This window comes from Capra hircus, chromosome 22, assembly GCF_001704415.2.
Source record: "Capra hircus breed San Clemente chromosome 22, ASM170441v1, whole genome shotgun sequence".
In the NCBI taxonomy this organism is placed as follows: Eukaryota; Metazoa; Chordata; class Mammalia; order Artiodactyla; family Bovidae; genus Capra; species Capra hircus.
Window position 1 is genome coordinate 44,754,343 of NC_030829.1, and position 25,472 is coordinate 44,779,814.

A 25,472-nucleotide genomic window follows, 5' to 3' on the forward strand; every position below is an offset into this window, starting at 1 on the left:
GTGCAGTTTAGCACAGTACCTTGTACATGAAAACTAAAATGTTTGCTATTGTTGTCCACATTCTAATGGAAATAAAAACAAAGTACAGGATGAGAAGGAAGAATTTGTGTGTGTGTGTGTGTGTGTGTGTGTGTGTGTGTGTGTGTGTGTGTGTGTGTATAGCTTCTTGAAGTACACTGGATTTGAACTGCACCTTTGAGAGACTGTAATGGGTGAAAGGGATACAATAGCACCTCCCAGAATACTGGAAATAAAAGCAAAAATAAACAAATGGGATCTAATTAAAATTAAAAGCTTCTGCACAACAAAGAAAACTATAAGCAAGGTGAAAAGACAGCCTTTGGAATCGGAGAAAATAATAGCAAATGAAGCAACTAACAAACAACTAACCTCAAAAATATACAAGCAACTTATGCAGCCCAATTCCAGAAAAATAAATGACCCAATCAAAAAATGGGCCAAAGAACTAAATAGACATTTCTCCAAAGAAGACATACGGATGGCTAACAAACACATGAAAAGATGCTCAACATCACTCATTATCAGAGAAATGCAAATCAAGACCACAATGAGGTACCATTTCACACCAGTCAGAATGGCTGCGATCCAAAAGTCCACAAACAATAAATGCTGGAGAGGGTGTGGAGAAAAGGGAACCCTCTTACACTGTTGGTGGGAATGCAAACTAGTACAGCCACTATGGAGAACAGTGTGGAGATTCCTGAAAAAACTGGAAATAGAACTGCCTTATGACCCAGCAATCCCACTGCTGGGCATACACCCCGAGGAAACCAGAATTGAAAGAGACACATGTACCCCAATGTTCATCGCAGCACTGTTTATAATAGCCAGGACATGGAAGCCACCTAGATGTCCATCAGCAGATAAATGGATAAGAAAGCTGTGGTACATATACACAATGGAGTATTACTCAGCCATTAAAAAGAATACATTTGACTCAGTTCTAATGAGGTGTATGAAACTGGAGCCAATTATACAGAGTGAAGTAAGCCAGAAAGAAAAACACCAATACAGTATACTAACAAATATATATAGAATTTAGAAAGATGGTAATGATAACCCTATATGTGAGACAGCAAAAGAGACAGATGTATAGAACAGACTTTTGGACTCTGTGGGCAAGGGAGAGGGTGGGATGATTTGGGAGAATGGCATTGAAACATGTATACTATCATGTAAGAAACGAATTGCTAGTCTAGGTTCGATACAGGATACAGGATGCTAGGATCTGGTGCACTGGGATGACCCAGAGAGATGATATAGGGAGGGTGGTGGGAGGGGGGTTCAGGGTTGGGAACTCATGTACACCTGTGGTGGATTCATGTCAATGTATGGCAAAACCAATACAGTTTTGTAAAGTGAAAAAATAACATTAAAAAAAAAAGGGACAACTTGGGGCCTGTGTTGGTGGGAGCATGGATGGATGAATGTGACTGTATTCACAGGAGATATTGAAAGTGGTTATGGTTGGGCAGGAGATTAGAGGATGATATGTAGCTTCTTTCTATGAAATGACTTCTGCCTTAGGTTTGAGGCCATGTTGCCAACTTATTTTGTTTATCCTTCCATCCATCCATCCATCTCTCTCTTATCTGAGTGCTTAAGCTAGTCATTTTCTCTCTCTGGGCCTTAGTCCCCTCATCTGTAAAGTGGAGATAATCACAGGATTCTGGGGAGTTGTTAGTGAGTGTTGTGTGAGAGGGATTCTTGGTGACAGAGGTTAGGTGCTCTTGTGTTGCTGTGTACTAGAAGCTGGGCTGTGTGCTGGGGGGTTGGTAACTGCTCAGAGTGTGCCCTGTGTAGTTTTCTGTGTAGTTTTCAGTTTTCTGTGTAGTTCTTCCTGGTCTAGTCCCTGGCTTGCGGTCCCACTGCTCTTGCTCTTCACCTGGGGCCTAGGATTTTTCCTCTGGACCTCCTGAGAACTGTAACTTACCTCTCAGTTTCTCCTCGCTGCCAGCTCGCTCAACAGGGCCTCTGCCAGGGCCTCCCATTGACCAGCTGTGCCTGTGAATGAACTCCTCACATGACCCATCACTGACCTTCTGGCTAGGCTGCCTCTAGCCCATTATGCTTTTCCAAAGGGGCCATCTGTCATCTTGGGGACATCATCATCTTGTGACCATCCCTGTCCCCTCCCAGGGTCTGTGCTCCTTTTCCAGCTCCCAGTTCTTCCTGAATTGGCTTATCTTAATGCTCTCTGAACTCCAGATGGTCATGAGAAGTTGGTCACAGTATTAAATACATGTTAAACAGCCAATATATTGAACTATGTTCCAGGTACTCTTCTACGGGCCATTGCATACTGGACTTATACCTGTTAACTTATTTCATCCTTATAACAAATGGGATGAGTGCGGCTCTTATCCCCATTTACAGATGAAGCCATGAGACACAGAGTAGTGTAGCTCCCTACCTGAGGTTTTACAGCTGGTTGGTGGTAATGCCAGAAACGGTTTGCAAATCAGATGTCAAAAAATCAGTTATTACACTTAGAGAAGGAAAAGACTACTGTTCTTAGAGATACAAAAAAAATTCTAAAATCTCAATTTTTTTTTCTAGATGCAATTGTTAGGGATCTCTGATTGTTCCCTCATACTTGAAAGAGAGTTTCCTGGCTACAGTGTCAGATTCACACTGGAGATGAGCCATTTTGAGGGGTGTACTAGGCCACCTGTCTCTGTTGGTTTGTGCTTGTTGTGATTAATGTCAATCCTTTTGCTTCAGTTTCCTACTAGTGTAATATAATAATAAAGGCAAACTCAATGAAACGTTCCAAAATTGCACAGAATCTGCTGCAGAGAAAGACTAGATGGTGAGGATTCTGAGCAGATTTAGAGTTGACTAGTAAACAGTACCGGCAGGTTTTCTTCAGCATCTGAAACCCTAAAATTCTGATCAAGTACATAGTTTGAAAGGCTCCATCTGTGATGCCTGAAGCCAAATGTTTGCACGTCCCACAGGGGAAGCCAAAGGTCACTTGTGGATAGGGCACTTCTCTGGGGAGATTGGCTCTGTGCTTATTCATGAGAGACTTCAACCCTGTCCCACACAGTTATGGTCACACCATTTCTGATTCAGGAACATCTTTGCTTGATAAAGTGGCTCAGAGTGGCTGAAATGACTGACTAATTTTTGGGCCCTTTAGAAAATGTATAAGGATGGATGGACTCTACCCTTGTCAGGTTGCGTGTGGAATGGCCAGTTCTTGGCACCATGTTTTAGGAATGAGATAGAACATGGAGCTTTTCTAGAGAAGGGTCATCAGGATGGTTCTTATTTTGTCTCTTGTATTCTACCACAAATGGCTGAAGGGCCTGGAGATATTTCAGGTAGAGAAGAAAATTCTGTAAGAGAGAGATGTGGTTTTCTTTCCCATACTTGGGATGCCTTCTTAAGAAAAGGAGCTAGATTTGTTCTTTGGAGTCTGCCTGTCAAGAGTTGGCTGAACTTTTGAAGGATAGCTGTGGATAAAAAAAAATCTCAGATTTGTTACTCAGTGGTCTGGTCTTGGGTTGCTCATTATTCTCTGAAGCTTGAGTTTCCTCCTGACCAGTGGGGATAAGATAAGTGCTTGTCTCCTAAGTTTGGGTTGAGGATTAGATGAGATATTTTATGCAAGTACTTCATCCAAGGCTTAGGATATGGCAAGACCTCAGTGAATGGCCAGCATGGATGTTATTAAATTTTATGTAATGAAGAACCAGATTGAATGGACAAGAGAAAGAGCAGATTTTGAGTTGATGTATATAAAGAGAAAAATCGCCAACTATCTGTGTTGCTTCATGGAGTTGTGACTACCCAGATCTAAAATTTTTCAAATGTCAGCTCAGTGACCTGCATCAGGGATGTGAAGAGATTTGCACAGTGTGTGAGAAGCTGTACCAACTAGTTCCTGTGGTGCTTTCCAGTTCTATGAGCCCTCAGTATCTGACACTATATGGTTTTACTATAGATGGGTATTTGAAATGAAAACCTGCAGCAGTAGAAAGACTGTGTCCTTTTTTGTGAAAATGTTACCACCACTACCACAGCGTGTTCCCTCGTGGTCTAGAGTGTGGCATGTGTCTCCAGCCAGGGAAGTCTTTTGCGTAGGAGCCGCCCTCTGCTCCTGTGATGTGCAGCCATCTGGACCGTGGGGGTGTGCTGGGAACACGCTGTTGATTCATATGCCATCCCCTGCTGGCATCTCTAAAATGGGCCCTCTGGTTGGAGCTGTGAAGCAGCCAGGCCCTCCCTCTCCCACGCCTTCTCCAAGTACTTGAGAAAGAAAAGGACATGAAGAAAAGTATATAAAGATCCAGGAATGTGGAATGATGGTTGGGTGGTCCCTGAGGGTAACTGGACAGAAAGCCAGTGACTTTCCTCAATCCAGTTTGAGAATCTGTGACCAAAAGTATGATACCCATAATTATGGCTCTTAACTGGTGTTTTGAGGAGCCCTGGAGTTCCTAGAAGTACTTCAAGGATCCCCACAATGGAGTGGAGGGGCTCCAGGCCTTTCCTCTCCTCTCACCCCAGCAATCAGAATAGACCCCACTTTTTTTTTTTTACTTCTTTGTTCTCTATCTTAGCCTCTCTCCCAACAAGTGTTTTCATGGCTGGCTCCTGCTCATCCACCAGGTCTTGGCTTGAATGTTCCCCATTCTGGGAGGCCTTCCCTGATCACTAGATTAAAATTAAGAGGGATGATAACAGGGAAAAATAAAGTTACCTTAACTAATACTACAATTCAGAGCTAAAGAATTAGAAATCTGACCACACATTCAGCAAATATCTGGATCATAGAGTCTCCTCCCTCATTTTATCCATCTCAGTATCAACTTACTGCTATTGCTTGTGTAGTTCTTACCTTCTGTATATACTTGCAGTTTTTAATCTGTTTCTTTTCATATTTCTTCTGCCTATCATACCAGATATTAAGCCTCATGATGACAGGGACCAATCTGTTTTACTTCCTCCCTATCTCTAAGATCTGTCACACTGAAACATAGTAGATGCTCAATTAATTTTATCATCTGTGTGTCTGTGTAATGTAAAATTTTGTTTGGGAACAAAACAAGCTTATACTGCTCAGAGTTTTAAAGCCAGTTACCAGTTGTCTAGACTAAAAGAAATGGAATCACATCCTATTCTCTCCATGTTGGTTCACACCAAAGCTGGAGTTCTGTGTATAACCTCTGAATCATGAACTATAGCACATGGTAATTTTGCCTGACCTAGACTCCCTGGCATCCTATTTACTAAGCCACTGTGGCCATCTTCCAGTAGCTGTGGGTGGTGCTGCCAAAACTCACACCTGTGATCTTTGCCTTCATGTGATTAGACTTGCTGAACTTCCTCCCTTCCAGAAGTGTCCAGGCAGCCACCACACAGTGATTAACTCGAGCAGTTATAGAAGCCCAGCCTCCTGGCATCAAGTGAGGCAGATTCTGGGGCACAGTTGACTCCCAAGAGTTTTGCTGAAGGCTCAGGCTTGATTTTCTTTCTTTTCTCTTTTTAAAAATAGTACAATATAATGTTCAGCTTCAGGTGTACTACACAGTAATTTGACATTTGTATGCACTATGAAATGATATCTGCAGAAAGTCTAGTAACCATCTGTCCCCATATCAAGTTATTGCTATATTATTGATCATATTCTTTTTGCTGTATACTATATCCCTGTGGTTTGTTTTATAAATGGAGGTTTAGACTTTTTAAGAATATATTAAACTAACTTATTCTTGTTTTTAATTGAAGTATGATTGATTCATAGTGTTGTGCTATAGAGCAAAGTAAGTCAGTTATACACATAAATGCACTCTGTTTAGGTAATCTTTTCTATTACGGTCTATCGCAGGCTATTATATCTTTAATTCCCTTTACCTATTTTGCTGCCACCCCTGCCCACTTCCCCTCTGACAACCACCCTTTATCCTCTGTATCTATGAGTGTCTTGGTTTTGTTTTTTAGATTCCACATATAAGTGAGATCAAATGGGTTCATCTCTGTCTCACTTATTTCAGTTAAGCACAGTACCTTTCAGGTCCATCTATATTGTCGAAAATGGCAAGATTTCACCTTTTTTTTTTTTTTTTGGCTGACATTCCATTGTGTATATATTCCTCATTTTCTTTATCCATTCATCTATTGCCAGACACTGGTTACTTTAATATCCTGGCTATTGTAAATAATGTTGCAATGAACATTAGGGTGCATATATTTCTTTGGATTAGTGTTTTTGCTTTTTTTTTGGGGGGGGGGAGTAAATATCCACAAGTGAAATAACTGGGTCATATGGCAGTTCTATTTTTAATTTTCAGATGATCTCTATTCTATTTCCCTAGTGATTGCCCCAGTTTCCATTTCTACTAGCAGTGCACAAGAATTTCCTCCTGTTCACATTTTCACTTTTGTTACGTGTTTTCTTTTTGTTGATAGCCATCCTGACAGGAGTGAGATGATGGCTCCTTGTGGTTTTAATTTGCAATTCTCTGGTGATTAGTGAGTATCTTTTCATGTGTCTGTTGGCCATCTTCTTTGAAAAAGTGTCTAATCAAGTCTTCTGCCCATTTTTAAATTGCGTTGTTTTTTGGATGTTGAATTATATAAGTTCTTTGTATATTTTGGATATTAATATCTTAACAGATATATCATGTGCAAATATCTTCTCCCATTCAGTAGGTGGCCTTTTTGTTTTCTTGACAGTGTCCTTGCTGTGCAAAAGCTTTTTAGTTTAACATAGTCACATTTGATTATTTTTGCCCTTGTTTTCCTTGTCTGAGAAGACAAAGCAAAATATATATGTAAATATATATAGATAAGATGAATATCAAAGAGTGTACTGCCTGTATTTTCTTCTTGGAGTTTTATGGTTTCAGGTCTTATATTTAAGTCTTCAATCCATTTGAGTTTGTATATGATGTGAGAAAGTAGTCCAATTTGATTCTTTTGCATGTAGTTGTCCAGTTTTTGCCACATTATTTACAAGACTGCCTTTTCCCCATTGTATATTCTTGTTTCCTTTGTCATAAATTAACTGATCATATAAGCATGGATTTATTTCTGTACTCTCTATTGCATTCCATTAATTTATATTACTGTCCTTGTGCCAGTAAAATGCTGTTTTGATTACCGTAGCTTTGCAGTTTAGTTTGAAATCAGGGAACATGATACTTCGTTCTTTCTGTCTATTGCTTTGGTGTTTCAGAGACTTTTATGTTTTCATATAAATCTTAGGAATATTCATTGCAGGTCTGTGAGAAGATGCCGTTAGTATTTTGGTAGGGATTGCATTGAATCTGCAGATTGCGTTTGGTAGTATGGTCATTTTAACTGTTATAATTTGACCAGTCTATGAGCATGGTGTCTCTTTCCGTCTGCTTGTGTCGTCATCACTTTCTTTCATCATAGTCTTACAGTTTTCTAAGGAGTTTTATAAGTCATCTCCCTCTTTTTTTAGATTATTTTTAATAACTTCATTCTTTTTGATGCAATTGTAAATGAGATTTTTTCATTAATTCTCTTTCTGATAGTTAATTTATAGAAATGCAACAGATTTCTATATATTTTGTAGTCTTCAATTTTATTGAATTCATTTATTCTTACAGTGTTTTGGATTTAAGATTTTCTTGTATAGTATCATGTCATGTACAGTGTTTTACTTGTTTCTTTGTAATTTGAATTCCCTTTATTTCTTTGTTGCTTTCTGTGGTTAGGATTTTCAGTATTATGTTTCTTGCCTAAGAAAGACTTCTGATACTACATTGAGTAAAAGTGGTGAAAGTGGGCATCTTTATCTTGTTCCTCACCTAAAGGGAATGCTTCCATCTTTTATCTGAGTATTATGTTTACTGTGGGTTTGTCATATACAGATTTTATTATGTTGGAGTATGTTTCTGTAACACCAACTTTCTTGAGAATTGTTATTATAAATAGATGTTGAATTTTGCCATGATTTTTCTGCATTTGTTGAGATGATCACACAATTTTTAGTCTTCAGTTTGTTGATGTGGTGTATCACATTGATTAATTTTTGGAAATTGATCCATCCTTGCTTCCCTGGAATAGATCACACTTTATCTTAGTGCATGATCCTTTTAATGTACTGTTGAATTCTGCCTCCAGTTAGAGTAACTTCTGAGCTTTCAATGTGCTCATGTGATTAGGTTGTGTTCACCAGATTATCTGGGATAATCTTCCTATCTTAATATCTATAATCTTAATTGTATTTGGAAAGCACCTTTTGCCATGTAACATAATATATTCACACTGGAATGAGTAGCCATTCCCTTCTCTGGGGATGGCTTAGATGGTGAAGAATCTGCCCGCAATGCAGGAGACTCGAGTTCAATCCCTGGGTCAGGAAGATCCTCTGGAAAAGGGAATGGCTGCCACTTCGGTATTCTTAGAAGGAGAATTCCATGGACAGAGGAGCCTGGTGGGCTATAGTCCATGGTGTCGCAAAGAGTTGGATACAACTGAGCGACTAACACTGATTTCCTTTAGGATTGACTGGTTTTATCACCTTGCTGTCCAAGCGACTCTTAAGAGTCTTCTCCAGCTTCACAGCTCAAAAGCATCAATTCTTTGGCCCTCAACCTTCTTTATGGTCGAACTCTCATATCCATACAATACTACTGGAAAAACCATAGTTTTTACTATATGGACCTTTGTCAACAAAGTGATGTCTCTGCTTCTTATTATGTTTAGGTTTGTCATAGCTTTCATTTCAAGGAGCAAGTGTCTTTTAATTTTGTGTCTGCAGTCACCATCTGTGGTTATTTTGGAGGCCAAGGAAATAAAGTCTGTCACTGTTTCACTTTTTCCACATCTATATGACATGGGACTGGATGTGATGGGACTGGGACTGGATGAGACTGAATGTCATGATCTTAGGTTTTTGAATGTTGAATTTTAAGCCAGCTTTTTCACTCTTTTTCACCCTCATCAAGAGGCTTTTTAGTTCCTCTGCACTTTTTTGCCATTAGAGTGGAACCATCTGCATATCTGAGGTTGATATTTCTCCTGGCAATCTTGATTCCAGCTTGTGATTCATCCAGCCCAGCATTTCACATGATGTACTCTGCATATAAGTTAATTAAGCAGGGTGACAATATACAGCCTTATCTACTTTCCCAGTTTTGAACTTGTCTGTTGTTTCATGTCTGGTTCTAATTTTTGCTTCTTGACCTGCATACAGGTTTATTAGGAGACAGATAAGGTGATCTGTTATTCCCATTTCTTTAAGAATTTTCCACAATTTGTTGTGACCCACATAGTCAGAGGCTTTAGCATAGCCAGTGAAGCAGAAGTAGATGTTTGTCTGGAATTCCCTTGCTTTTTCAGTGACCCAATGGATGTTGGTTCCTCTGCTTTTTCTAAACCCGGCTTGTACATTTGAAAGTTCTTGGTTCATGTATTGTTGAAGCCTAACTTGAAGGATTTTGAGCATTACCTTGTTAACATGTGAAATGAGCATAACATTCTTTGGCCATGTCTTTATTTGGTATTGGAATGAAAACTGACCTTTTCCAGTCCTGTGGCCACTGCTGAGTTTTCCAAATTTGCTGGCATATTGAGCAGAACACTTTAACAGCATCATCTTTTAGGATTTGCACTAGCTCAACTGGAATTCCATCACCTCCACTAGCTTTGTTCATGGTAATGCCTCCTAAGGCCCACTTGACTTCACATTCCAGGATATCTGGCTCTAGATGAGTGACCACAGCATCGTGATTATCTGGGTCAATATGACCTTTTTTTTAAAATATAGTTCTTCTTTGTATTCTTTCCACCTCTTCTTAATCTTTTCTGTTTTGGTTAAGTCTTTGATCTTTATGTCTTTTATTGTGCCCATCTTTGCATGAAGTTTTCCCTTGATATCTCCTATTTTCTTGACAAGATATCTAGTGTTTCCCATTCTATCACTTTCCTCTGTTTCTTTGCATTGTTCACTTAAGAAGGCTTCTTATCTCTCCTTGCTATTCTCTGGAACTCTGCAGTCAGTTGTGTATATCTTTTCCTTTCTCCTTTGCTTTTAGCTTCTCTTCTCTCAGCGATTTGTGAGGCCTCCTCAGAGAACCACTTTGCCTTCTTGCATTTCTTTTTTTGAGGGATGGTTTTGATCATCACCTCCTGTATAGTGTTACGAACCTCCGTCCATATTTCTTCAGTTACTCTGTCTACCAGATTTAAGCTTTTGAATCTAGTTGTCACCTCACTATCTAATCATAGGGATTTGATTTAGGTCACAAATGGCCCTTTTCCCCATTTTCTTTGATTTAAGCCTTAATTTTGCAGTAAGAATTATTGGAGTCACTTAACTTATTGTTTCTGTCTCCAGAGTACCTCATGAAGTTGCAGTCAAGCTGCTCTGTAAGGCCGCAGGCATCTGAAGGCTTCACTAAGTTTGGCCAATCCATTTCTATGATGATTCATTCATCTGACTGTTGGCAGGAGGCCTCAGTTTCATGTTGTATGGGCCTCTCTATAGGTTTCAGGTTAAATGTCCTTATGGCGTGATAGCTGGCTTCTCCCAGAGTGAGTGACCCAAGAATGTAAGCAAGAGGAATGCCGTGATATCTTTTATGATGAAGCCTCAGAAGTTATGCTTGTTACTTCTACTGTATTCTTTTTGTTGAAACTGAGTTATTAAGTCCCGTCTTCAGGCACTACACATTAAGATATTTAAGCTTTATCTTATAAAGAGAATATAAAAAATTTGTGAACATATTTTAAACTACCACACAAAGATTTGGTGTTTCTTTTTTTTCTGAGATTGCTAGGTGGATTATTTTTAATTTATTTAATTTATTTTAAATTGGAGAATAATTGCTTTACAATGTTGGTTTCTGTCATACAATAGTGTATACATATGTCCCCTCCCTCTTTTTGAAGATATTCTAGATTAGGAGCTGACAAGCTTTCTATAAAAGGCCAGATAGGATTTTAAATATTTCTTGCTTTGTGAGGCCATTTTGTCTCTGTTATAACTGCTCAACTCTGCCGGGAAATGAAACCATATGAAAGCAACCATACACAGTATGTAAGTGAATGAATATAATAGTATTTCAGTAAAACTTTATTTACCAAGATAGATGGTGGGCTGATGGGCTGTAGTCTGCCGATTTCTACTGATAAAGAGATGAAAAGGGTAGAGGATTATTCTAAGCAGAAGAAACAGAGTGTTTCAGAAATAACATAATTATTGTGTATTTAAGAGTATAAAGATTGCAAAAAAAAAAAAGAGTTCTCATGTACTAGAAAGTTTACTTTAAAATTGTTAATAGTAGAAAAATAATAGAAAACATATTTACACATACAAATTCTGAAGTAATAAATATTATTGAGATTAGAAACTAAAATTCAAAGCTGTGTACAGTGTGGACAGCTGTCATTTATGTAAATGAGAAAACAGCGAATTCTATTGTTAGATTTCACTATTTATGAGGACATTCATATGTAATAAATGCATAGAACATGCATGAGAAGGATAGACACCAACTTTAGATGATGGGTTCTCTCTAGAAGTGTGGAAATGGTGAAGGTTGACTTAGGTGAAGGGGCTTAGTTTCTGTTGTATTTCTGGCTTAAAAATTTTTTATAAATAAAAGTACCTGCAGCATAAAATTTGCCACTTTAACTGTCCTTAAGTGTTCAGTTCAGTAGTATTAAGTATATCCACATTGTTGTGCAACCAATCTCCAGAACTTTTCCATTTTGCAAAATCAAAGCTCTATACCCATTAAACAACTCTGCATTTCCCCTGCCCTCAGTCCCTGGCAATGATCAGTCTACTTTTTGTTTCTATGAGTTTGACTGTTGTTGATGGCTCTTATAAATGAGATCATACAGTATTTGCTTTTTGGAACTGCTTTATTTCACTAAGCATAATATCCTCAAATTTCATCCAAGTTGTAATAGGTGGATGAATCATCTTATATCCTTTTAAAGCTGAGTAATACAATGTATATACATACACCATATTTGATTATTCATCCATCTGTTGAAAGACATTTCAGTTGCTTCCACCTTTTGGCTCTTCTGATAATGCTTCTGTGAACATGGATGTACAAATCTAAAACAGAATTTTGATGAAATAAATGATCAGTAAATAATTGTGCAATATAGTAGCCTGAGTAAATCTTATAGCCTAAGGGTCTTTTTTTTTTCCTTCCATTCTCCCACAGCACATTTCAGTCAATTTTTACTCACACTATCCACCAAAGCTACTCTAGTCAAGGTTATTAATGTCCTATGTGTTGCTGAGTCCTATGACCATTCCTCTGACCTCATTCTATTAACTGCTCAGCAGCAGTTGATAAGGCAATCATTCCTACATCCTGTGTTTATTTTCTCCGCTTGATTTCCAGGATACTACTCTCCTTGTTCTCTTCCTACCTCTCCTGGTATTTTTTCCTCAGTCTTCTTTGCTGGTTCCTCCTCACTTCTGAGACCCCTTAATGTTGGATTGCCCCTGGGCTCAGTCCTATGATTTCTCCTCTCTTCTGTATGCTTAGTCCCTAGTTGATTTTATCTAGGCTCCTAGCATTAAGTGCTATGTATTCACTGATAACAAATTTGTAATTGTAGCTTTTACTTGTCCCTTGAAATCCAGCTTATCTATTCAACTGCCTACTTAGCATCTCCACTTGAATGTCTAATAGCATCACAGACTTAACACATGCAAAACCCAGCTTTTGATTCCTGTAACTCCCACTTGTCCCTAGTCTTCTCTGTCTTGGTATGCCTTGAAGCCACACTTTACTTTTCTCTTTCTCTAGTCCCAGGCAGTCTATCATGAAATCAAGTGAGCTTCACTTTCAAAGCATATCCAAACTCAATTCATTGCCATAACCGTTACTCTGTCATTGTAGTCCAAGATTCTTTTGTCTGTTGCTGGGTTTTTTCCAGTTTCTTCTACTAGGCCCTGTGATTTTTCTCTTACCTCCCTCCTCAATCCAAAACCACACTTCAGTTCAGCAGCTGGAGGAATCCTTTAAGAATGTGCATCATATCCATATCATGGTTTGTCTTTTCCTAGAAACTTCCAGTGGTTCCCCATTTTCCTCAGAGTGAAACCAGTATCAATACAGTGGACTCTAAATATATACCTATCTTCCCATCATCCCCTACCCCTGAACTCTGACCTACCACTTTCCCTATCCCTTATGTAGTTGTAGGCAGATACACAAGCATTTGCTCTTTATTACCTCTGCCTGGAATATCTGCATAACTGGTTCCCTCATTTCCTTTAGATTTTTGTTCATATTTCACTTTTTCCTGAAACTTTCCCTAATCACCCAATTTAAAATGGCTCAACTCTCAAAGGTCCTGCTGCACCTTCGTGACTTATTTTTACAACACTTATGACAAACTGTTTTGGTCACCTTTTTAAACTGTTATGCCTCTCTTCTATTGGAATTTGAAGTGAAAAAACAGAGGGGCTGGGATGTTTTTCTGCTTGGTTTACTGCTATATTATCTATATCCTTTATATCAAATTGTTTTTTGTATGTATGAATCTGCTATATCTTAAGACTGATGAGTTGATGTTGAGATTATTGAGTTTCTTTCCTGTTGGTTTCTCTAACTGGTTTTATTCCTTAAAAGTGGCAATTAAAAGATACAGCTTCAGAATATTCTGCACCCTTCCTTGAAATTTGAGAATGCTTGTAAATGCTTTCATGGGACTTCTTGGGGTAGATAATAAAAGGCCATGAAGTCTCTGGCTTATTTCTTGGAATCTTTGCACTTCAGTATAAGAGGTTGGAGGACCCTGGGGCTGCCATGCTGTGAGGAAGTCCAAGTCACACGGAGAGGCCATATATAGTTGCTCAGATTTAGAATTTCAGGTAAACCTGGCCTTCAAGTCATTTTCTAGCCAGGAAGACATATGGGTGAAGAAGCCATCATGGAAGTGGATCCACCAGCTGCAGCTGTTTTAACGCTCTAATACCATATTTAAAAATCAGCCTTCCTTGCTCTGCCTGTTATGAGTTTCTGACCCAGAATTCATGAGCATAATAAAATGATGGTGATTGGACACCACTAAATTTGGGGTGATTTTTTACACGGCAGTGGATTACCAGAATGATAAGGTGGAAAGTCCAGATATAAATAGTAAATTACTTTTGGATAGAAAGTTAAGTTTTGAATTTTTTTTTGTTTGCCAAAGAAAGTATATGGTATGTGCAGACATTATCCTGTCAGGCTCATCTTGGATGCTAGAGTCCATCCAGATTAACTCACTAGACTTTAGATTCTCATTAACTGCCAAGAACTGTCATCCTGATGAACCACTTGAGATTTCATGCTCAAAATTCTGGGTTCTTGTTATATTTCCATGTTGATCACCTGGAGGAGCTGGCAGTTTTATACCAGGTAAGGCCAGCCTAGTCATTAGATTATAGAAAAATAACTTCAGTATCAGTGTCACAGTGAAATAGCCAATTTTCTTCTTTTTATTGATTTTGAAATGAGAATGGGTGTGATTAGAACTATCCACCATGTCAATGTATGGCAAAACCAATACAGTATTGTAAAGTAAAATAAAGTAAAAATAAAAAATTTAAAAAAAAAAAAAAAAAAAAAAGAACTATCCACCAGAGACCAACTTTTCAGAATCAGCTGCTATTGAAAATCTGGATGTTCTCAGATCTGCAAGGCCAATAGAAACTCACTCATAAAGCTTCTTTTACTCATAAGAAAGGGGAACATGACCAAAGTCTCAGGCTAGGACTGGACAGGGTCCTGACTGTCCATCCCCACGAAGTGCACTTTTTTCTCATTAAGTGGTTTTTAGCCTGTAGTATGGCTCAAAGATAAACTTCTTGGGTGCTGGACTAGGCCCTGTGAACCAGCTGAAATGATACAGTGTTTTGTTGGTGTATGCTTCTGTATTGATTTCTGGGGATAATCCATAGCTTCTGACTGATTCTTACAGAAATCAGTGACCCAGAAAAGCATAGGAACTGCTGAACTTAATGTTTCAATATTGTCATTTAAAAACTTATCAGTTCACTTCAGTTCAGTTCAGTCGCTCAGTCATGTCCGACTCTTTGCAACCCTCTGAATTGCAGCACGCCAAGCCTCCCTGTCCATCACCAACTCCCAGAGCTTACTCAAACTCATGTCCATTGAGTTGGTGATGCCATCCAACCATCTCATCCTCTGTCGTCCCTTTCTCCTCCTGCCTCCAATCCCTCCCACCATCAGGGTCTTTTCCAATGAGTCAACTCTTCGCATGAGGTAGCCAAAGTATTGGAGTTTCAGCTTCAGCGTCAGTCCTTCCAATGAACACCCAGGACTGATCTCCTTTAGGATGGACTGGTTGGATCTCCTTGCAGACCAAGGGACTCTCAAGAGTCTTCTCCTCCAACACCACAGTTCAAAAGCATCAATTCTGTGGCACTCAGCTTTATTCACAGTCCAACTCTCACATCCATACATGACCACTGGAAAAACCATAGCCTTGACTAGATGGACCTTTGTTGGCAAAGTAATGTCTCTGCTTTTGAATATGCTATCTAGGTTGGTCATAACTTTCCTTCCAAGGAGTAAGCATCTTTTAATTTCATGGCTGCAGTCACCATCTGCAGTGATTTTGGAGCTCAGAAAAATAAAGTCTGACACTGTTTCCCCATCTATTTCCCATGAAGTGATGGGACCAGATGCCATGATCTTCGTTTTCTGAATGTTGAGCTTTAAGCCAACTTTTTCACTCTCCTCTTTCACTTTAAAAATGTATAGAGTACTACCAATGATATTTTTTACAGAGCTAGACAAAGAATTTTACAATTTGTATGGGAATACAAAAAACCTTGAATAGCCAAAGCAATCTTGAGAAAGAAGAATAGAACTGGAGGAATCAACCTGCCTGACTTCAGGCTCTACTACAAAGCCACGGTCATCATACAGTTTGGTACTGGCACAAAGACAGAAATATAGATGAATGGAACAAAATAGAAAGCCCAGAGATAAATCCACACACTTCTGGACACCTTATCTTTGACAAAGGAGGCAAGAATATACAATAGAGAAAAGACAACCTCTTTAACAACTGGTGCTGGGAAAACTGGTCAACCACTTGTAAAAGAATGAAACTAGAACACTTTCTAACACCATACACAAAAATAAACTCAAAATGGATTAAAGATCTAAATGTAAGACCAGAAACTATAAAACTCCTAGAGGAGAACTTAGCTAAACACTCTCCGACATAAATCACAGCAGGATCCTCTATGACTCACCTCCCAGAATATTGGAAATAAAAACAAAAATAAACAAATGGGACCTAATTAAAAGCTTCTGCACAACAAAGGAAACTATAAGCAAGGTGAAAAGACAGCCTTCAGAATGGGAGAAAATAATAGCAAATGAAGCAACTGACAAAGAATTAATCTCAAAAATATATAAGCAACTCCTGCAGCTCAATTCCAGAAAAATAAACGACCCAATAAAAAAATGGACCAAAGAACTAAACAGACATTTCTCCAAAGAAGACATACAGATGGCTAACAAACACATGAAAAGATGCTCAACATCACACATTGTCAGAGAAATGCAAATCAAAACCACAATGAGGTACCATTTCACGCCAGTCAGAATGGCTGCAATCCAAAAGTCTACAAGCAATAAGTGCTGGAGAGGGTGTGGAGAAAAGGGAACCCTCTTACACTGTTGGTGGGAATGTAAACTAGTACAGCCACTATGGAGAACAGTGTGGAGATTCCTTAAAAAACTGGAAATAGAGTAAGTAAAATCTTATCTTTCCTCATCCCTGCACCCAGATGCTCCTGGGGAACTCCTGTAGTTTATTTAAGATCATTGCCTAATGGGTGCATCTTTCAGATGATTAAGGGTAGTTGGAGCACCAGCAGCCAACTCATCTTACTCTAAGTTTAGAAAAATTTGGCCAGCACTCACATGTTAAAGTCACTTTGCAGTAGTTAAAGCATAGAGAGCTGGGATCTCTACATATAAAGGCTGAAAACACTGAGACTAACTTAATACAAATTCATTTTTCATGTGTACCACCATCCAATGTGGGTGTTCAATAGACTTTTCACATGGCATTTCAGGAACCCAGGTTCCTTTTCTCTTGGGGTTCTGCCATCTTCTTGGGTCTTGTGTTCCTTTAGCAGCAGGCAGAAAAAGAGGGAGAGATGCGGACAGGGTGAGAGATTGCTAAGGCCTTGAGTTCCTCATTGTCACCCATATTCCACTGGCCAGAAATAAGTCACCTGGTCTCACTTGAAACAAGGGTGGTGGTGGTGGCATTTCCTAACAATAGCCCCACGCTAATGAAGAGGAACAAAATCTTTATTGGGCAACTGATCCTTTCTGCTACAATCAGAGTGTGCTTTTTAAGGATCCCAAATCTTAGAGATGAATAGAGTTGCTGAGATGGGACTTTTAGGCAATCTATAAAGTTTTCCCTGTGGCTCAGATGGTAAAGAATCTGTCTGCAATGTGGGAGATCTGGGTTCGATCCCTGGGTTGGAAAGATCGCCTGCAGAAAGGAAAAGTTTCCCACTCCAGTATTCTGCCCTGGAGAATTCCATGGACTGTATAGCCCATGGGGTCACAAAGAGTTGGACCCAACTGAGTGACTTTCACATAAAGTTTTCATGTGGCTCATAATCTTCACTTACCTGATACCTTAAGATTAAGGTGATCCTCAAACTGTGAAGTCTGAGTTGATTGAAATATGTTTAAAATAGGAAAATTACAGTTCTTGGGTAATTGGAAATTTTATTTATTTTGTTAAGGAGTGACAGAGAGATTTGGGGCTGGTTTTTGAATGACCTAAATCAAATCCCTTATACAGTGAAAGTGAGAAATAGATTTAAGGGCCTAGATCTGATAGATAGAGTGCCTGATGAACTATGGAATGAGGTTCGTGACATTGTACAGGAGACCAGGGATCAAGACCATCCCCATGGAAAAGAAATGCAAAAAAGTAAAATGGCTGTCTGGGAAAGCCTTACATATAGCTGTGAAAAGCAGAGAGGCAAAAAGCAAAGGAGAAAAGGAAAGATATAAGCATCTGAATGCAGAGTTCCAGAGAATAGCAAGAAGAGATAAAGTCTTCTTCAGTGATCAATGCAAAGAAATAGAGGAAAAGAACAGAATGGGAAAGACTAGAGATCTCTTCAAGAAAATTAGAGATACCAAGGGAATATTTCATGCAAAGATGGTCTTGATAAGGACAGAAATGGTATGGACCTAACAGAAGCAGAAGATATTAAGAAGAGGTGGCAAGAATACACAGAAGAACTATACAAAAAAGATCTTTACTACCCAGATAATCATGATGGTGTGATCACTCATCTAGAGCCAGACATCCTGGAATGTGAAGTCAAGTGGGCCTTAGAAAGCATCACTACGAACAAAGCTAGTGGAGGTGATAGAATTCCAGTTGAGCTCTTTCAAATCCTGAAAAATGATGCTGTTAAAGTGCTGCACTCAATATGCCAGCAAATTTGGAAAACTCAGCAGTGGCCACAGGACTGGAAAAGGTCAGTTTTCATTCCAATTCCAAAGAAAGGCAATGCCAAAGAATGCTCAAACTACTGCACAATTGCACTCATCTCACATGCTAGTAAAGTAATGCTCAGAATTCTCCAAGCCAGGCTTCAGCAATACGTGAACTGTGAACTTCCTGATGTTCAAGCTGGTTTTAGAAAAGGCAGAGGAACCAGAGATCAAATTGCCAACATCCGCTGGATCATGGAAAAAGCAAGAGAGTTCCAGAAAAACACCTATTTCTGCTTTATTGACTATGCCAAAGCCTTTGACTGTGTGGATCACAATAAGCTGTGGAAAATTCTGGAAGAGATAGGAATACCAGAACACCTGACCTGCCTCTTGAGAAACCTGTATGCAGGTCAGGAAGCAACAGTAGGAACTGGACATGAAACAACAGACTGGTTCCAAATAGGAAAAGGAGTATGTCAAGGCTGGATATTGTCACCCTGCTTATTTAACTTATATGCAGAGTACATCATGAGAAATACTGGACTGGAAGAATATAAGCTGGAATCAAGATTGCGGGGAGAAATATCAATAACCTCAGATATACAGATGAAACCACCCTTATGGCAGAAAGTGAAGAGGACCTAAAAAGCCTCTTGATGAAAGTGAAAGAGGAGAGTGAAAAAGGTGGCTTAAAGCTCAACATTCAGAAAATGAAGATCATGGCATCTGGTCCCATCAACTTCATGGGAAATAGATGGGGAAATAGTGGAAACAGTGTCAGACTTTATTTTGGGGGGCTCCAAAATCACTGCAGATGGTGATTGCAGCCATGAAATTAAAAGACACTTACTCCTTGGAAGAAAAGTTATGACCAACCTAGACAGCATGTTCAAAAGCAGAGACATTACTTTGCCGACTAAGGTCCGTCTAGTCAAGACTATGGTTTTTCCAGTGGTCATGTATGGATGTGAGAGTTGGACTGTGAAGAAAGCTGAGTGCCACAGAATTGATGCTTTTGAACTGTGGTGTTGGAGAAGACTCTTGAGAGTCCCTTGGACTGCAAGGAGATCCAACCAGTCCATCCTAAAGGAGATCAGTCCTGGGATTTCTTTGGAAGGACTAATGCTAAAGCTGAAACTCCGATACTTTGGCCACCTCATGTGAAGAGTTGACTCGTTGGGAAAGACCCTGATTCTGGGAGGGATTGGGGGCAGGAGAAGGGGACGACAGAGGATGAGATGGCTGGATGGCATCACTGACTTGATGGACATGAGTCTGAGTGACCTCCAGGAGTTGGTGATGGATAGGGAGGCCTGTCGTGCTGCAATTCATGGGGTCACAAAGAGTCGGACGCAACTGAACTGAAAATAGGACTTGTATTGTCGTAGCAAAGAGAGCTCTGTTTTCATTTTTGCAAAACTATTGCTACAAGTTTAGCTTTGTTATTGCATATTTGCCCTTAAAAATGTTTTCATGCTTGGTAGAAATTTTAACGGAACGTTTTTACCCTAATGGATTTTATCTTTGTTATGTTGCTTAGTTGTTTCACAATTATTTTTGTGTGTTTTATACAAGCTTAACCTCTCTCCTCAAATCATCTTGTGATTTTTATTCTGAAACTTTAGTGGCTATGGTATGAAATTATGAATTTCATTCTCAGTTTTTTTCATTAAGATACTTTTGATACCACATGTTATCAGAGTTGTTGACATACCTATGAAACGTGTTTCTTCTATGACTTACTATGGAACAGTTTTGACAGGTTACTTACTTTCTGTTTTCTCATCTGTAAAACTTTATTGATCCAGTGAACTCCAACAATCTTGGAAGTAATGTTGAGGGCTAATCGACTTTTTCTTTTTTAAAGGCTGAATTCCTTATGTGATGTATATGATAATATACTGAAACTGGGTTCAGTAATACTTGGACTCATTCCTTACAGAAATATTTTAGGGGGAAAAATGTCCTAATTGATGTTGAGACCATTTTGAATAATGCCCAAGCACCAATTCTAATTCTTCTCAAATTCAAGGTTGAGAAATAGTTTTGCATAGCTCTGCTGATTTGTGCCAGTGATGCCTTTGAGGAGAAAATATGCTGTAGTCTAGAGGTATAGCAGTAATTCCCCAGTACTGGTCCCTAGACGTATATACCATGGCCCATGACCATGGTCTTCTTGGGCTGCTGGAAAATAAGAACAAAGTAATAGGATATGGGTGAAAGGTTGCCTGTTTTCTTAACCCTGGAATCCAGGGAAGGACTATCTTTTTCTCTGTGACTCTGTTCTGAAAAATTTCTTTCTTGATGAAATGTTCTTTCTTAATGAAATGGTGATGATAATAGATGTTAGTAATGGTGGATGTAAGGTTATTTTTAATGTCTTTACTTGGATAAAGCCAGAAATTATATTGGTCCTCTTCTGTAACACTCAAGATTTTTCTTTTCCTTTTTAAAAATGTTTGTGGTCCAGTGGAGTGTAAAGTCACTCAGTTATGTCTGCCTCTTTGTGACCCCATGGATAGCCCATGGAATTCTCCAGGCCAGAATACTAGAGTGGGTAGCTGTTCCCTTCTCCAAGGGATCTTCCCAACCCAGGGAACATAAAGATCTAGCACTATTCCATGTTGATGTTAAATGACTTTTCTGGAAGCAAATAAATCTTTTAGCATTATCCATAGGGCTTCCCTGGTGGCGCAGAGGTTAAAGCATCTGCCTGCAATGCAGGAGACCTGGGTTCGATCCCTGGGTTGGGAAGATCCCCTGGAGAAGGAAATGGCAACCCACTCCAGTATTCTTGCCTGGAGAATCTCATGGACAGAGGAGCCTGCTGGGCTACAGTCCACAGGGTTACAAAGAATTGGACATGACTGAGTGACTTGACTTTCACTTTCATAGGTGACACATAATTCAAATAAGTCTTAATGGAATTATTCCATAGGTGAGTAACTGTACCAACAATTATGACATGTGTAAGCATTTTTATTTATTCCTGTCATTGGCTACTTTCATAAAACTGTTGATAATTATCATTAAGAAAAATAAAGTATGAACCTAATAACCTTATCTATTCTCTTATCTATCTTTTAGTCTTGATAGACTTTTTTTTGGAGACATACAAAAAGTAAGCATTGAAGCTTAAAATTGTAATTACGTTTTTTTGCTTTTTATCTATAAAGAATTTCTTGAGTTTATATCTGGCTTTAACCATTTTTTCTCCCCTTTAACACTATTGATATTAATGCCGGTTTTAATTTCTTGGCATCATGAATGCACAAACACATCACACACAGATGTGATTTTGAGCAAGGATTGAAACTGTAAATTAGGAAGCAAGAGATTCACAGGGTTTCATCAGACCAATTCACTGCAAAAAGTGACACTGTTGTACTGAAAATGTTTTAAATTGCTCATTTCAAACCTACTTCAGTAGCAAAATACCATGCGTGCAGCAGATTTGAAACCACGTTAGTCATTTTCTTTCCTCTGTTTCCTTGCTGTGTTTGTATCGGGAGCACAGAGTAATGTAATTTAGTAAATTATGATTTGATGGCTGGGCAACAGCCCCAGTGTTGAACAGTATTTGGATTATGATTACTTGCTGGCTTTGTCACAGTTGACATTAATTATTGATGGAAGTTTCAGAAATAGCGCATGTGCCAGGAGCTTTTCACCGGATCGCAAGCTCCAGGCAGCAGGGATGCTAACAAGGGTGGGGGAAGAGGCACCTGTGGCTTGTTTATGTCTGTGCGCTGTGAGCCTGGACCGGGTGGGCTGAGTGGTACCTGTGCATAAGTCATGGTGTAAGGGAAGGATGAACCGTCAGGCTTATTTCTATCGTGTTCCTCCCCAGGAATTACACCGAAGAAGCCAACTTCAGCCGGAGCCAGCCAAGACGAAGGCTCTCCAGACTGTCATTGAAATGAAGGTAGGAGCTATTCACATTTTTCAAAAACAGCTGTTTCCTCGGAGTTTGTTCTAAACTTGATGGTGACTAACACAAACACATGAAATGGACAGTTGTGTTTTCCTTAGGCACCCTGATGGGTGCTTTTCTTCTGGATTTTTTATTTTTATTTTTTTTTTGCCTTCTCGGGTATATTTAATTTATTGGCTCTTTAATGAGGATGCTTTTTCTGGGCAAAAGAATAAAGGGCTCAAGTATCCTTTGGCAGAAAGGAGCTGGCTTCATTTCCAGAGCATAGCCAGTGCTTTCAACCCTAACGGAGGTTTTGTGTGTGCTTTAAAAGTAAATTTCTAAAGCTAGAATAATTCTTTTTTCTTCTCTCCATTCACATGACAATGAAAAGACACCTTGAGAAACTAAGATTTGGCAAAGATAAGTTTTTTGTGCAATGGGGGTGTTAAATAAGTAAAATTATGCTATCAGCAAAATTTACTTTTCAAAGAATAATAACTTTCTTATGACTTCAGTATTTTCTCCTAAGTCTGAAATTAATAATTATTAAATACAAAGTACTCTATTTAACTGGGGGAGCATAGAGATATTTAAAAGAAGCAAAGATCCTCCTGGATGGATTTAGGACATTTAAAGAATAATGTAGTATATAATGATGACTGAGCCTTTAAGAAACCAATCTATGAAACCCCATTGCTTTGTCAGTTTATAAAGATTTGAAGTCTTTTACTTTCAGTTTTTGCCCAAAGGCAGCAAATAGTAGAGTATTTCTTGTAAGAATAAATAATTATTGATTTTAGTTCCATGAAGAAAAAAATTCATGATGATAATGTTTGCAATTTGGATATTTCATGCCTAAGTATAACATTTGAGAGTTTGCTGGTCACTATCTTTCTACAAAAGAATTCTAAAGCTTCCTGATAGGGTAATGATTTTTCTGTCTTGGAACACATTATTTTGGATTGTCTGCCAAAAAATTCCCAAGTCTGGGGGGAAGGAAACTAATACAAGCTACTGAGTTTCTGGCATTACAAGTCTAACTTGAGTTTGTTTTTTTTTCCCCTAGTCAATGACAATGTCTTCATCCAAGTGGATTTTTTTTTTGGAAATAACGTAGAACATTTACTTTAAGACTTTATGTCCCCTAAGTGAGGTTACATGATTCATGGTACTTATAAATACATTTGCAGCAAATTGACTTGAAAAATATTATCAAAAGGATCGAATGCCAGTAGGGTTAGAAAATAATGGCTAATCTTGGCTCATCTATTCTTTTTGGATTTGCATAATTTTGACTTATTTTGTAAATTGACTATTCTACACTTGTAGGGGAGTATAGAATCACATAACAGAGATTTCTTCCTCACTTCACATTGGAACCAAACTTGAAACTTGGCCAAGGCTTAAAAAAAAAAAGAATAGAAAAGGAAAAAGACAAGACAAAAGATTTTATTTCAGTTTTCTGCAGAGTCATTCAGTCTCCTTTCTACCTACCTCCATACCTACCTCCCCAGTCCCAACACAATTAGTAGTAGAAGCTGCTGCTGCTGCTGCTGCTGCTGCTGCTGCTGCTGCTAAGTCACTTCAATCATGTCCGACTCTGTGCGACCCCATAGATGGCAGCCCACCAGGTTCCCCTGTCCCTGGGATTCTCCAGGCAAGAACACTGGAGTGGGTTGCCATTTCCTTCTCCAATGCATGAAAGTGAAAAGTGAAAGTGAAGTCGCTCAGTCGTGTCCGACTCCTAGCGACCCCATGGACTACAGCCTACCAGGCTTCTCCTTCCATGGGATTTTCCAGGCAAGAGTACTGGAGTGGCGTGCCATTGCCTTCTCCGCAGTAATAGAAGAGGATGTGTATAAAACTATTTCCAAAGCATTCTTTTTTTTTTTTTTTTAAGGAAAGATTGTGTTTCAGAACTCTTTGGAGAAACCAGAAATGGCATCTCTCCCAGAGTAGTGGTCATTTTCCTGTTAAAGATCTCTGTACAAAGACTATTAGTGCTTTCTTGTGATTTTAAGTATAAAGTCTGTTTGCTCATAGCTTACTCTTTTTAGCATCATATTTTTTATTAGAAAACAAAAAATAGTAATAGGTATTACTATTTAGTAGTTAATTAAAAACACTCCTTTGGGCTATCTACAAAAGAAGGCCATATAAAATATGTTTTAAATTATAAAATATAATTTTTAGGGCAAATTCACTCCATATGTTATCAGTAAATTGAGTCTGGAGTTTTGTTTTTATTTAAATGGATGCCAGTGATGCTGATTGGTAGAAGAACACATTTTAGGACAATTGATAATCAATATACTGTCAGGGAACTGAGCCTGGAGTTCTTCTGTTGTCTTTGAATGTCTGTTAATTTACAAAGCACTGCCTTCTGTTTTGTCAGTGGAGAAGTCTGGGTCCCATTAGCATCTATACTCAGTGTGCATAAATTGAGTTATGGGGGCAGCTGGTAGAAGGTCATCTCCTCGGTCATGTGTGTAAGATTGTGATGAAGGCTGTGATCTCTTCTGATTTTGTATATTATGTTTCTGTGAAATGGGAGGGAATATTGGAAACCCATATTTTATAAGCATTAGGGTTGACTACCAAATAGAACTAGCCCTTAAAACTAATAGGTGTAACTTGAGACAGGGTTGTATTTTAATTTAAACACCTTTGGATAAAGGTGTCATATACTACCTTGGCAAAACCTGAAGTTAAAAGGAGCGTTCCTGGAGTCAGTTGGACATTTAGTTTTGGAGAGGTGACATGAATTAAGGGTTTAGAAGCTACCCCTACTTTTCTGTTACTTCTTAAAGAAACTGAGGATGAAATTATGAGTCTTCATCTTTTCCAAAAATATACATCAACTCAGAAAGTTGTTATGAAAATCTGTGAAATCTTGCCCCAATTAGAGCTCTTTTAGAGCCGCAGTCTGGTAGTTCTAGTAGATGTCTATGTACCTCTCTGGGCTTTTAGAGTTGTGAAAAGACAGCTCTGTGGGGGAGGGCTGTCTGCATACACCGAAGTGGGGGCAATTGTCTTGCAGCCATCACAACTGCTGTCAGCCAGTTCAGTCAGGG

The 25,472-nt window shown here is 38.8% G+C and overlaps 1 protein-coding gene across 7 annotated transcripts in view; it reads left to right on the forward strand.

The window, feature by feature from the left end:
* ERC2 (ELKS/RAB6-interacting/CAST family member 2) overlaps positions 1-25,472 on the forward strand; it is a 996,291-nt gene that overhangs the window by 281,661 nt on the left and 689,158 nt on the right. For all 7 annotated transcript variants that reach the window (XM_018038455.1, XM_018038458.1, XM_018038452.1 and 4 more), the window contains exon 4: positions 22,333-22,407. In XM_018038455.1, coding sequence (XP_017893944.1) covers positions 22,333-22,407 — 75 coding nt within the window. The remainder of the gene's footprint in view (positions 1-22,332; positions 22,408-25,472) is intronic.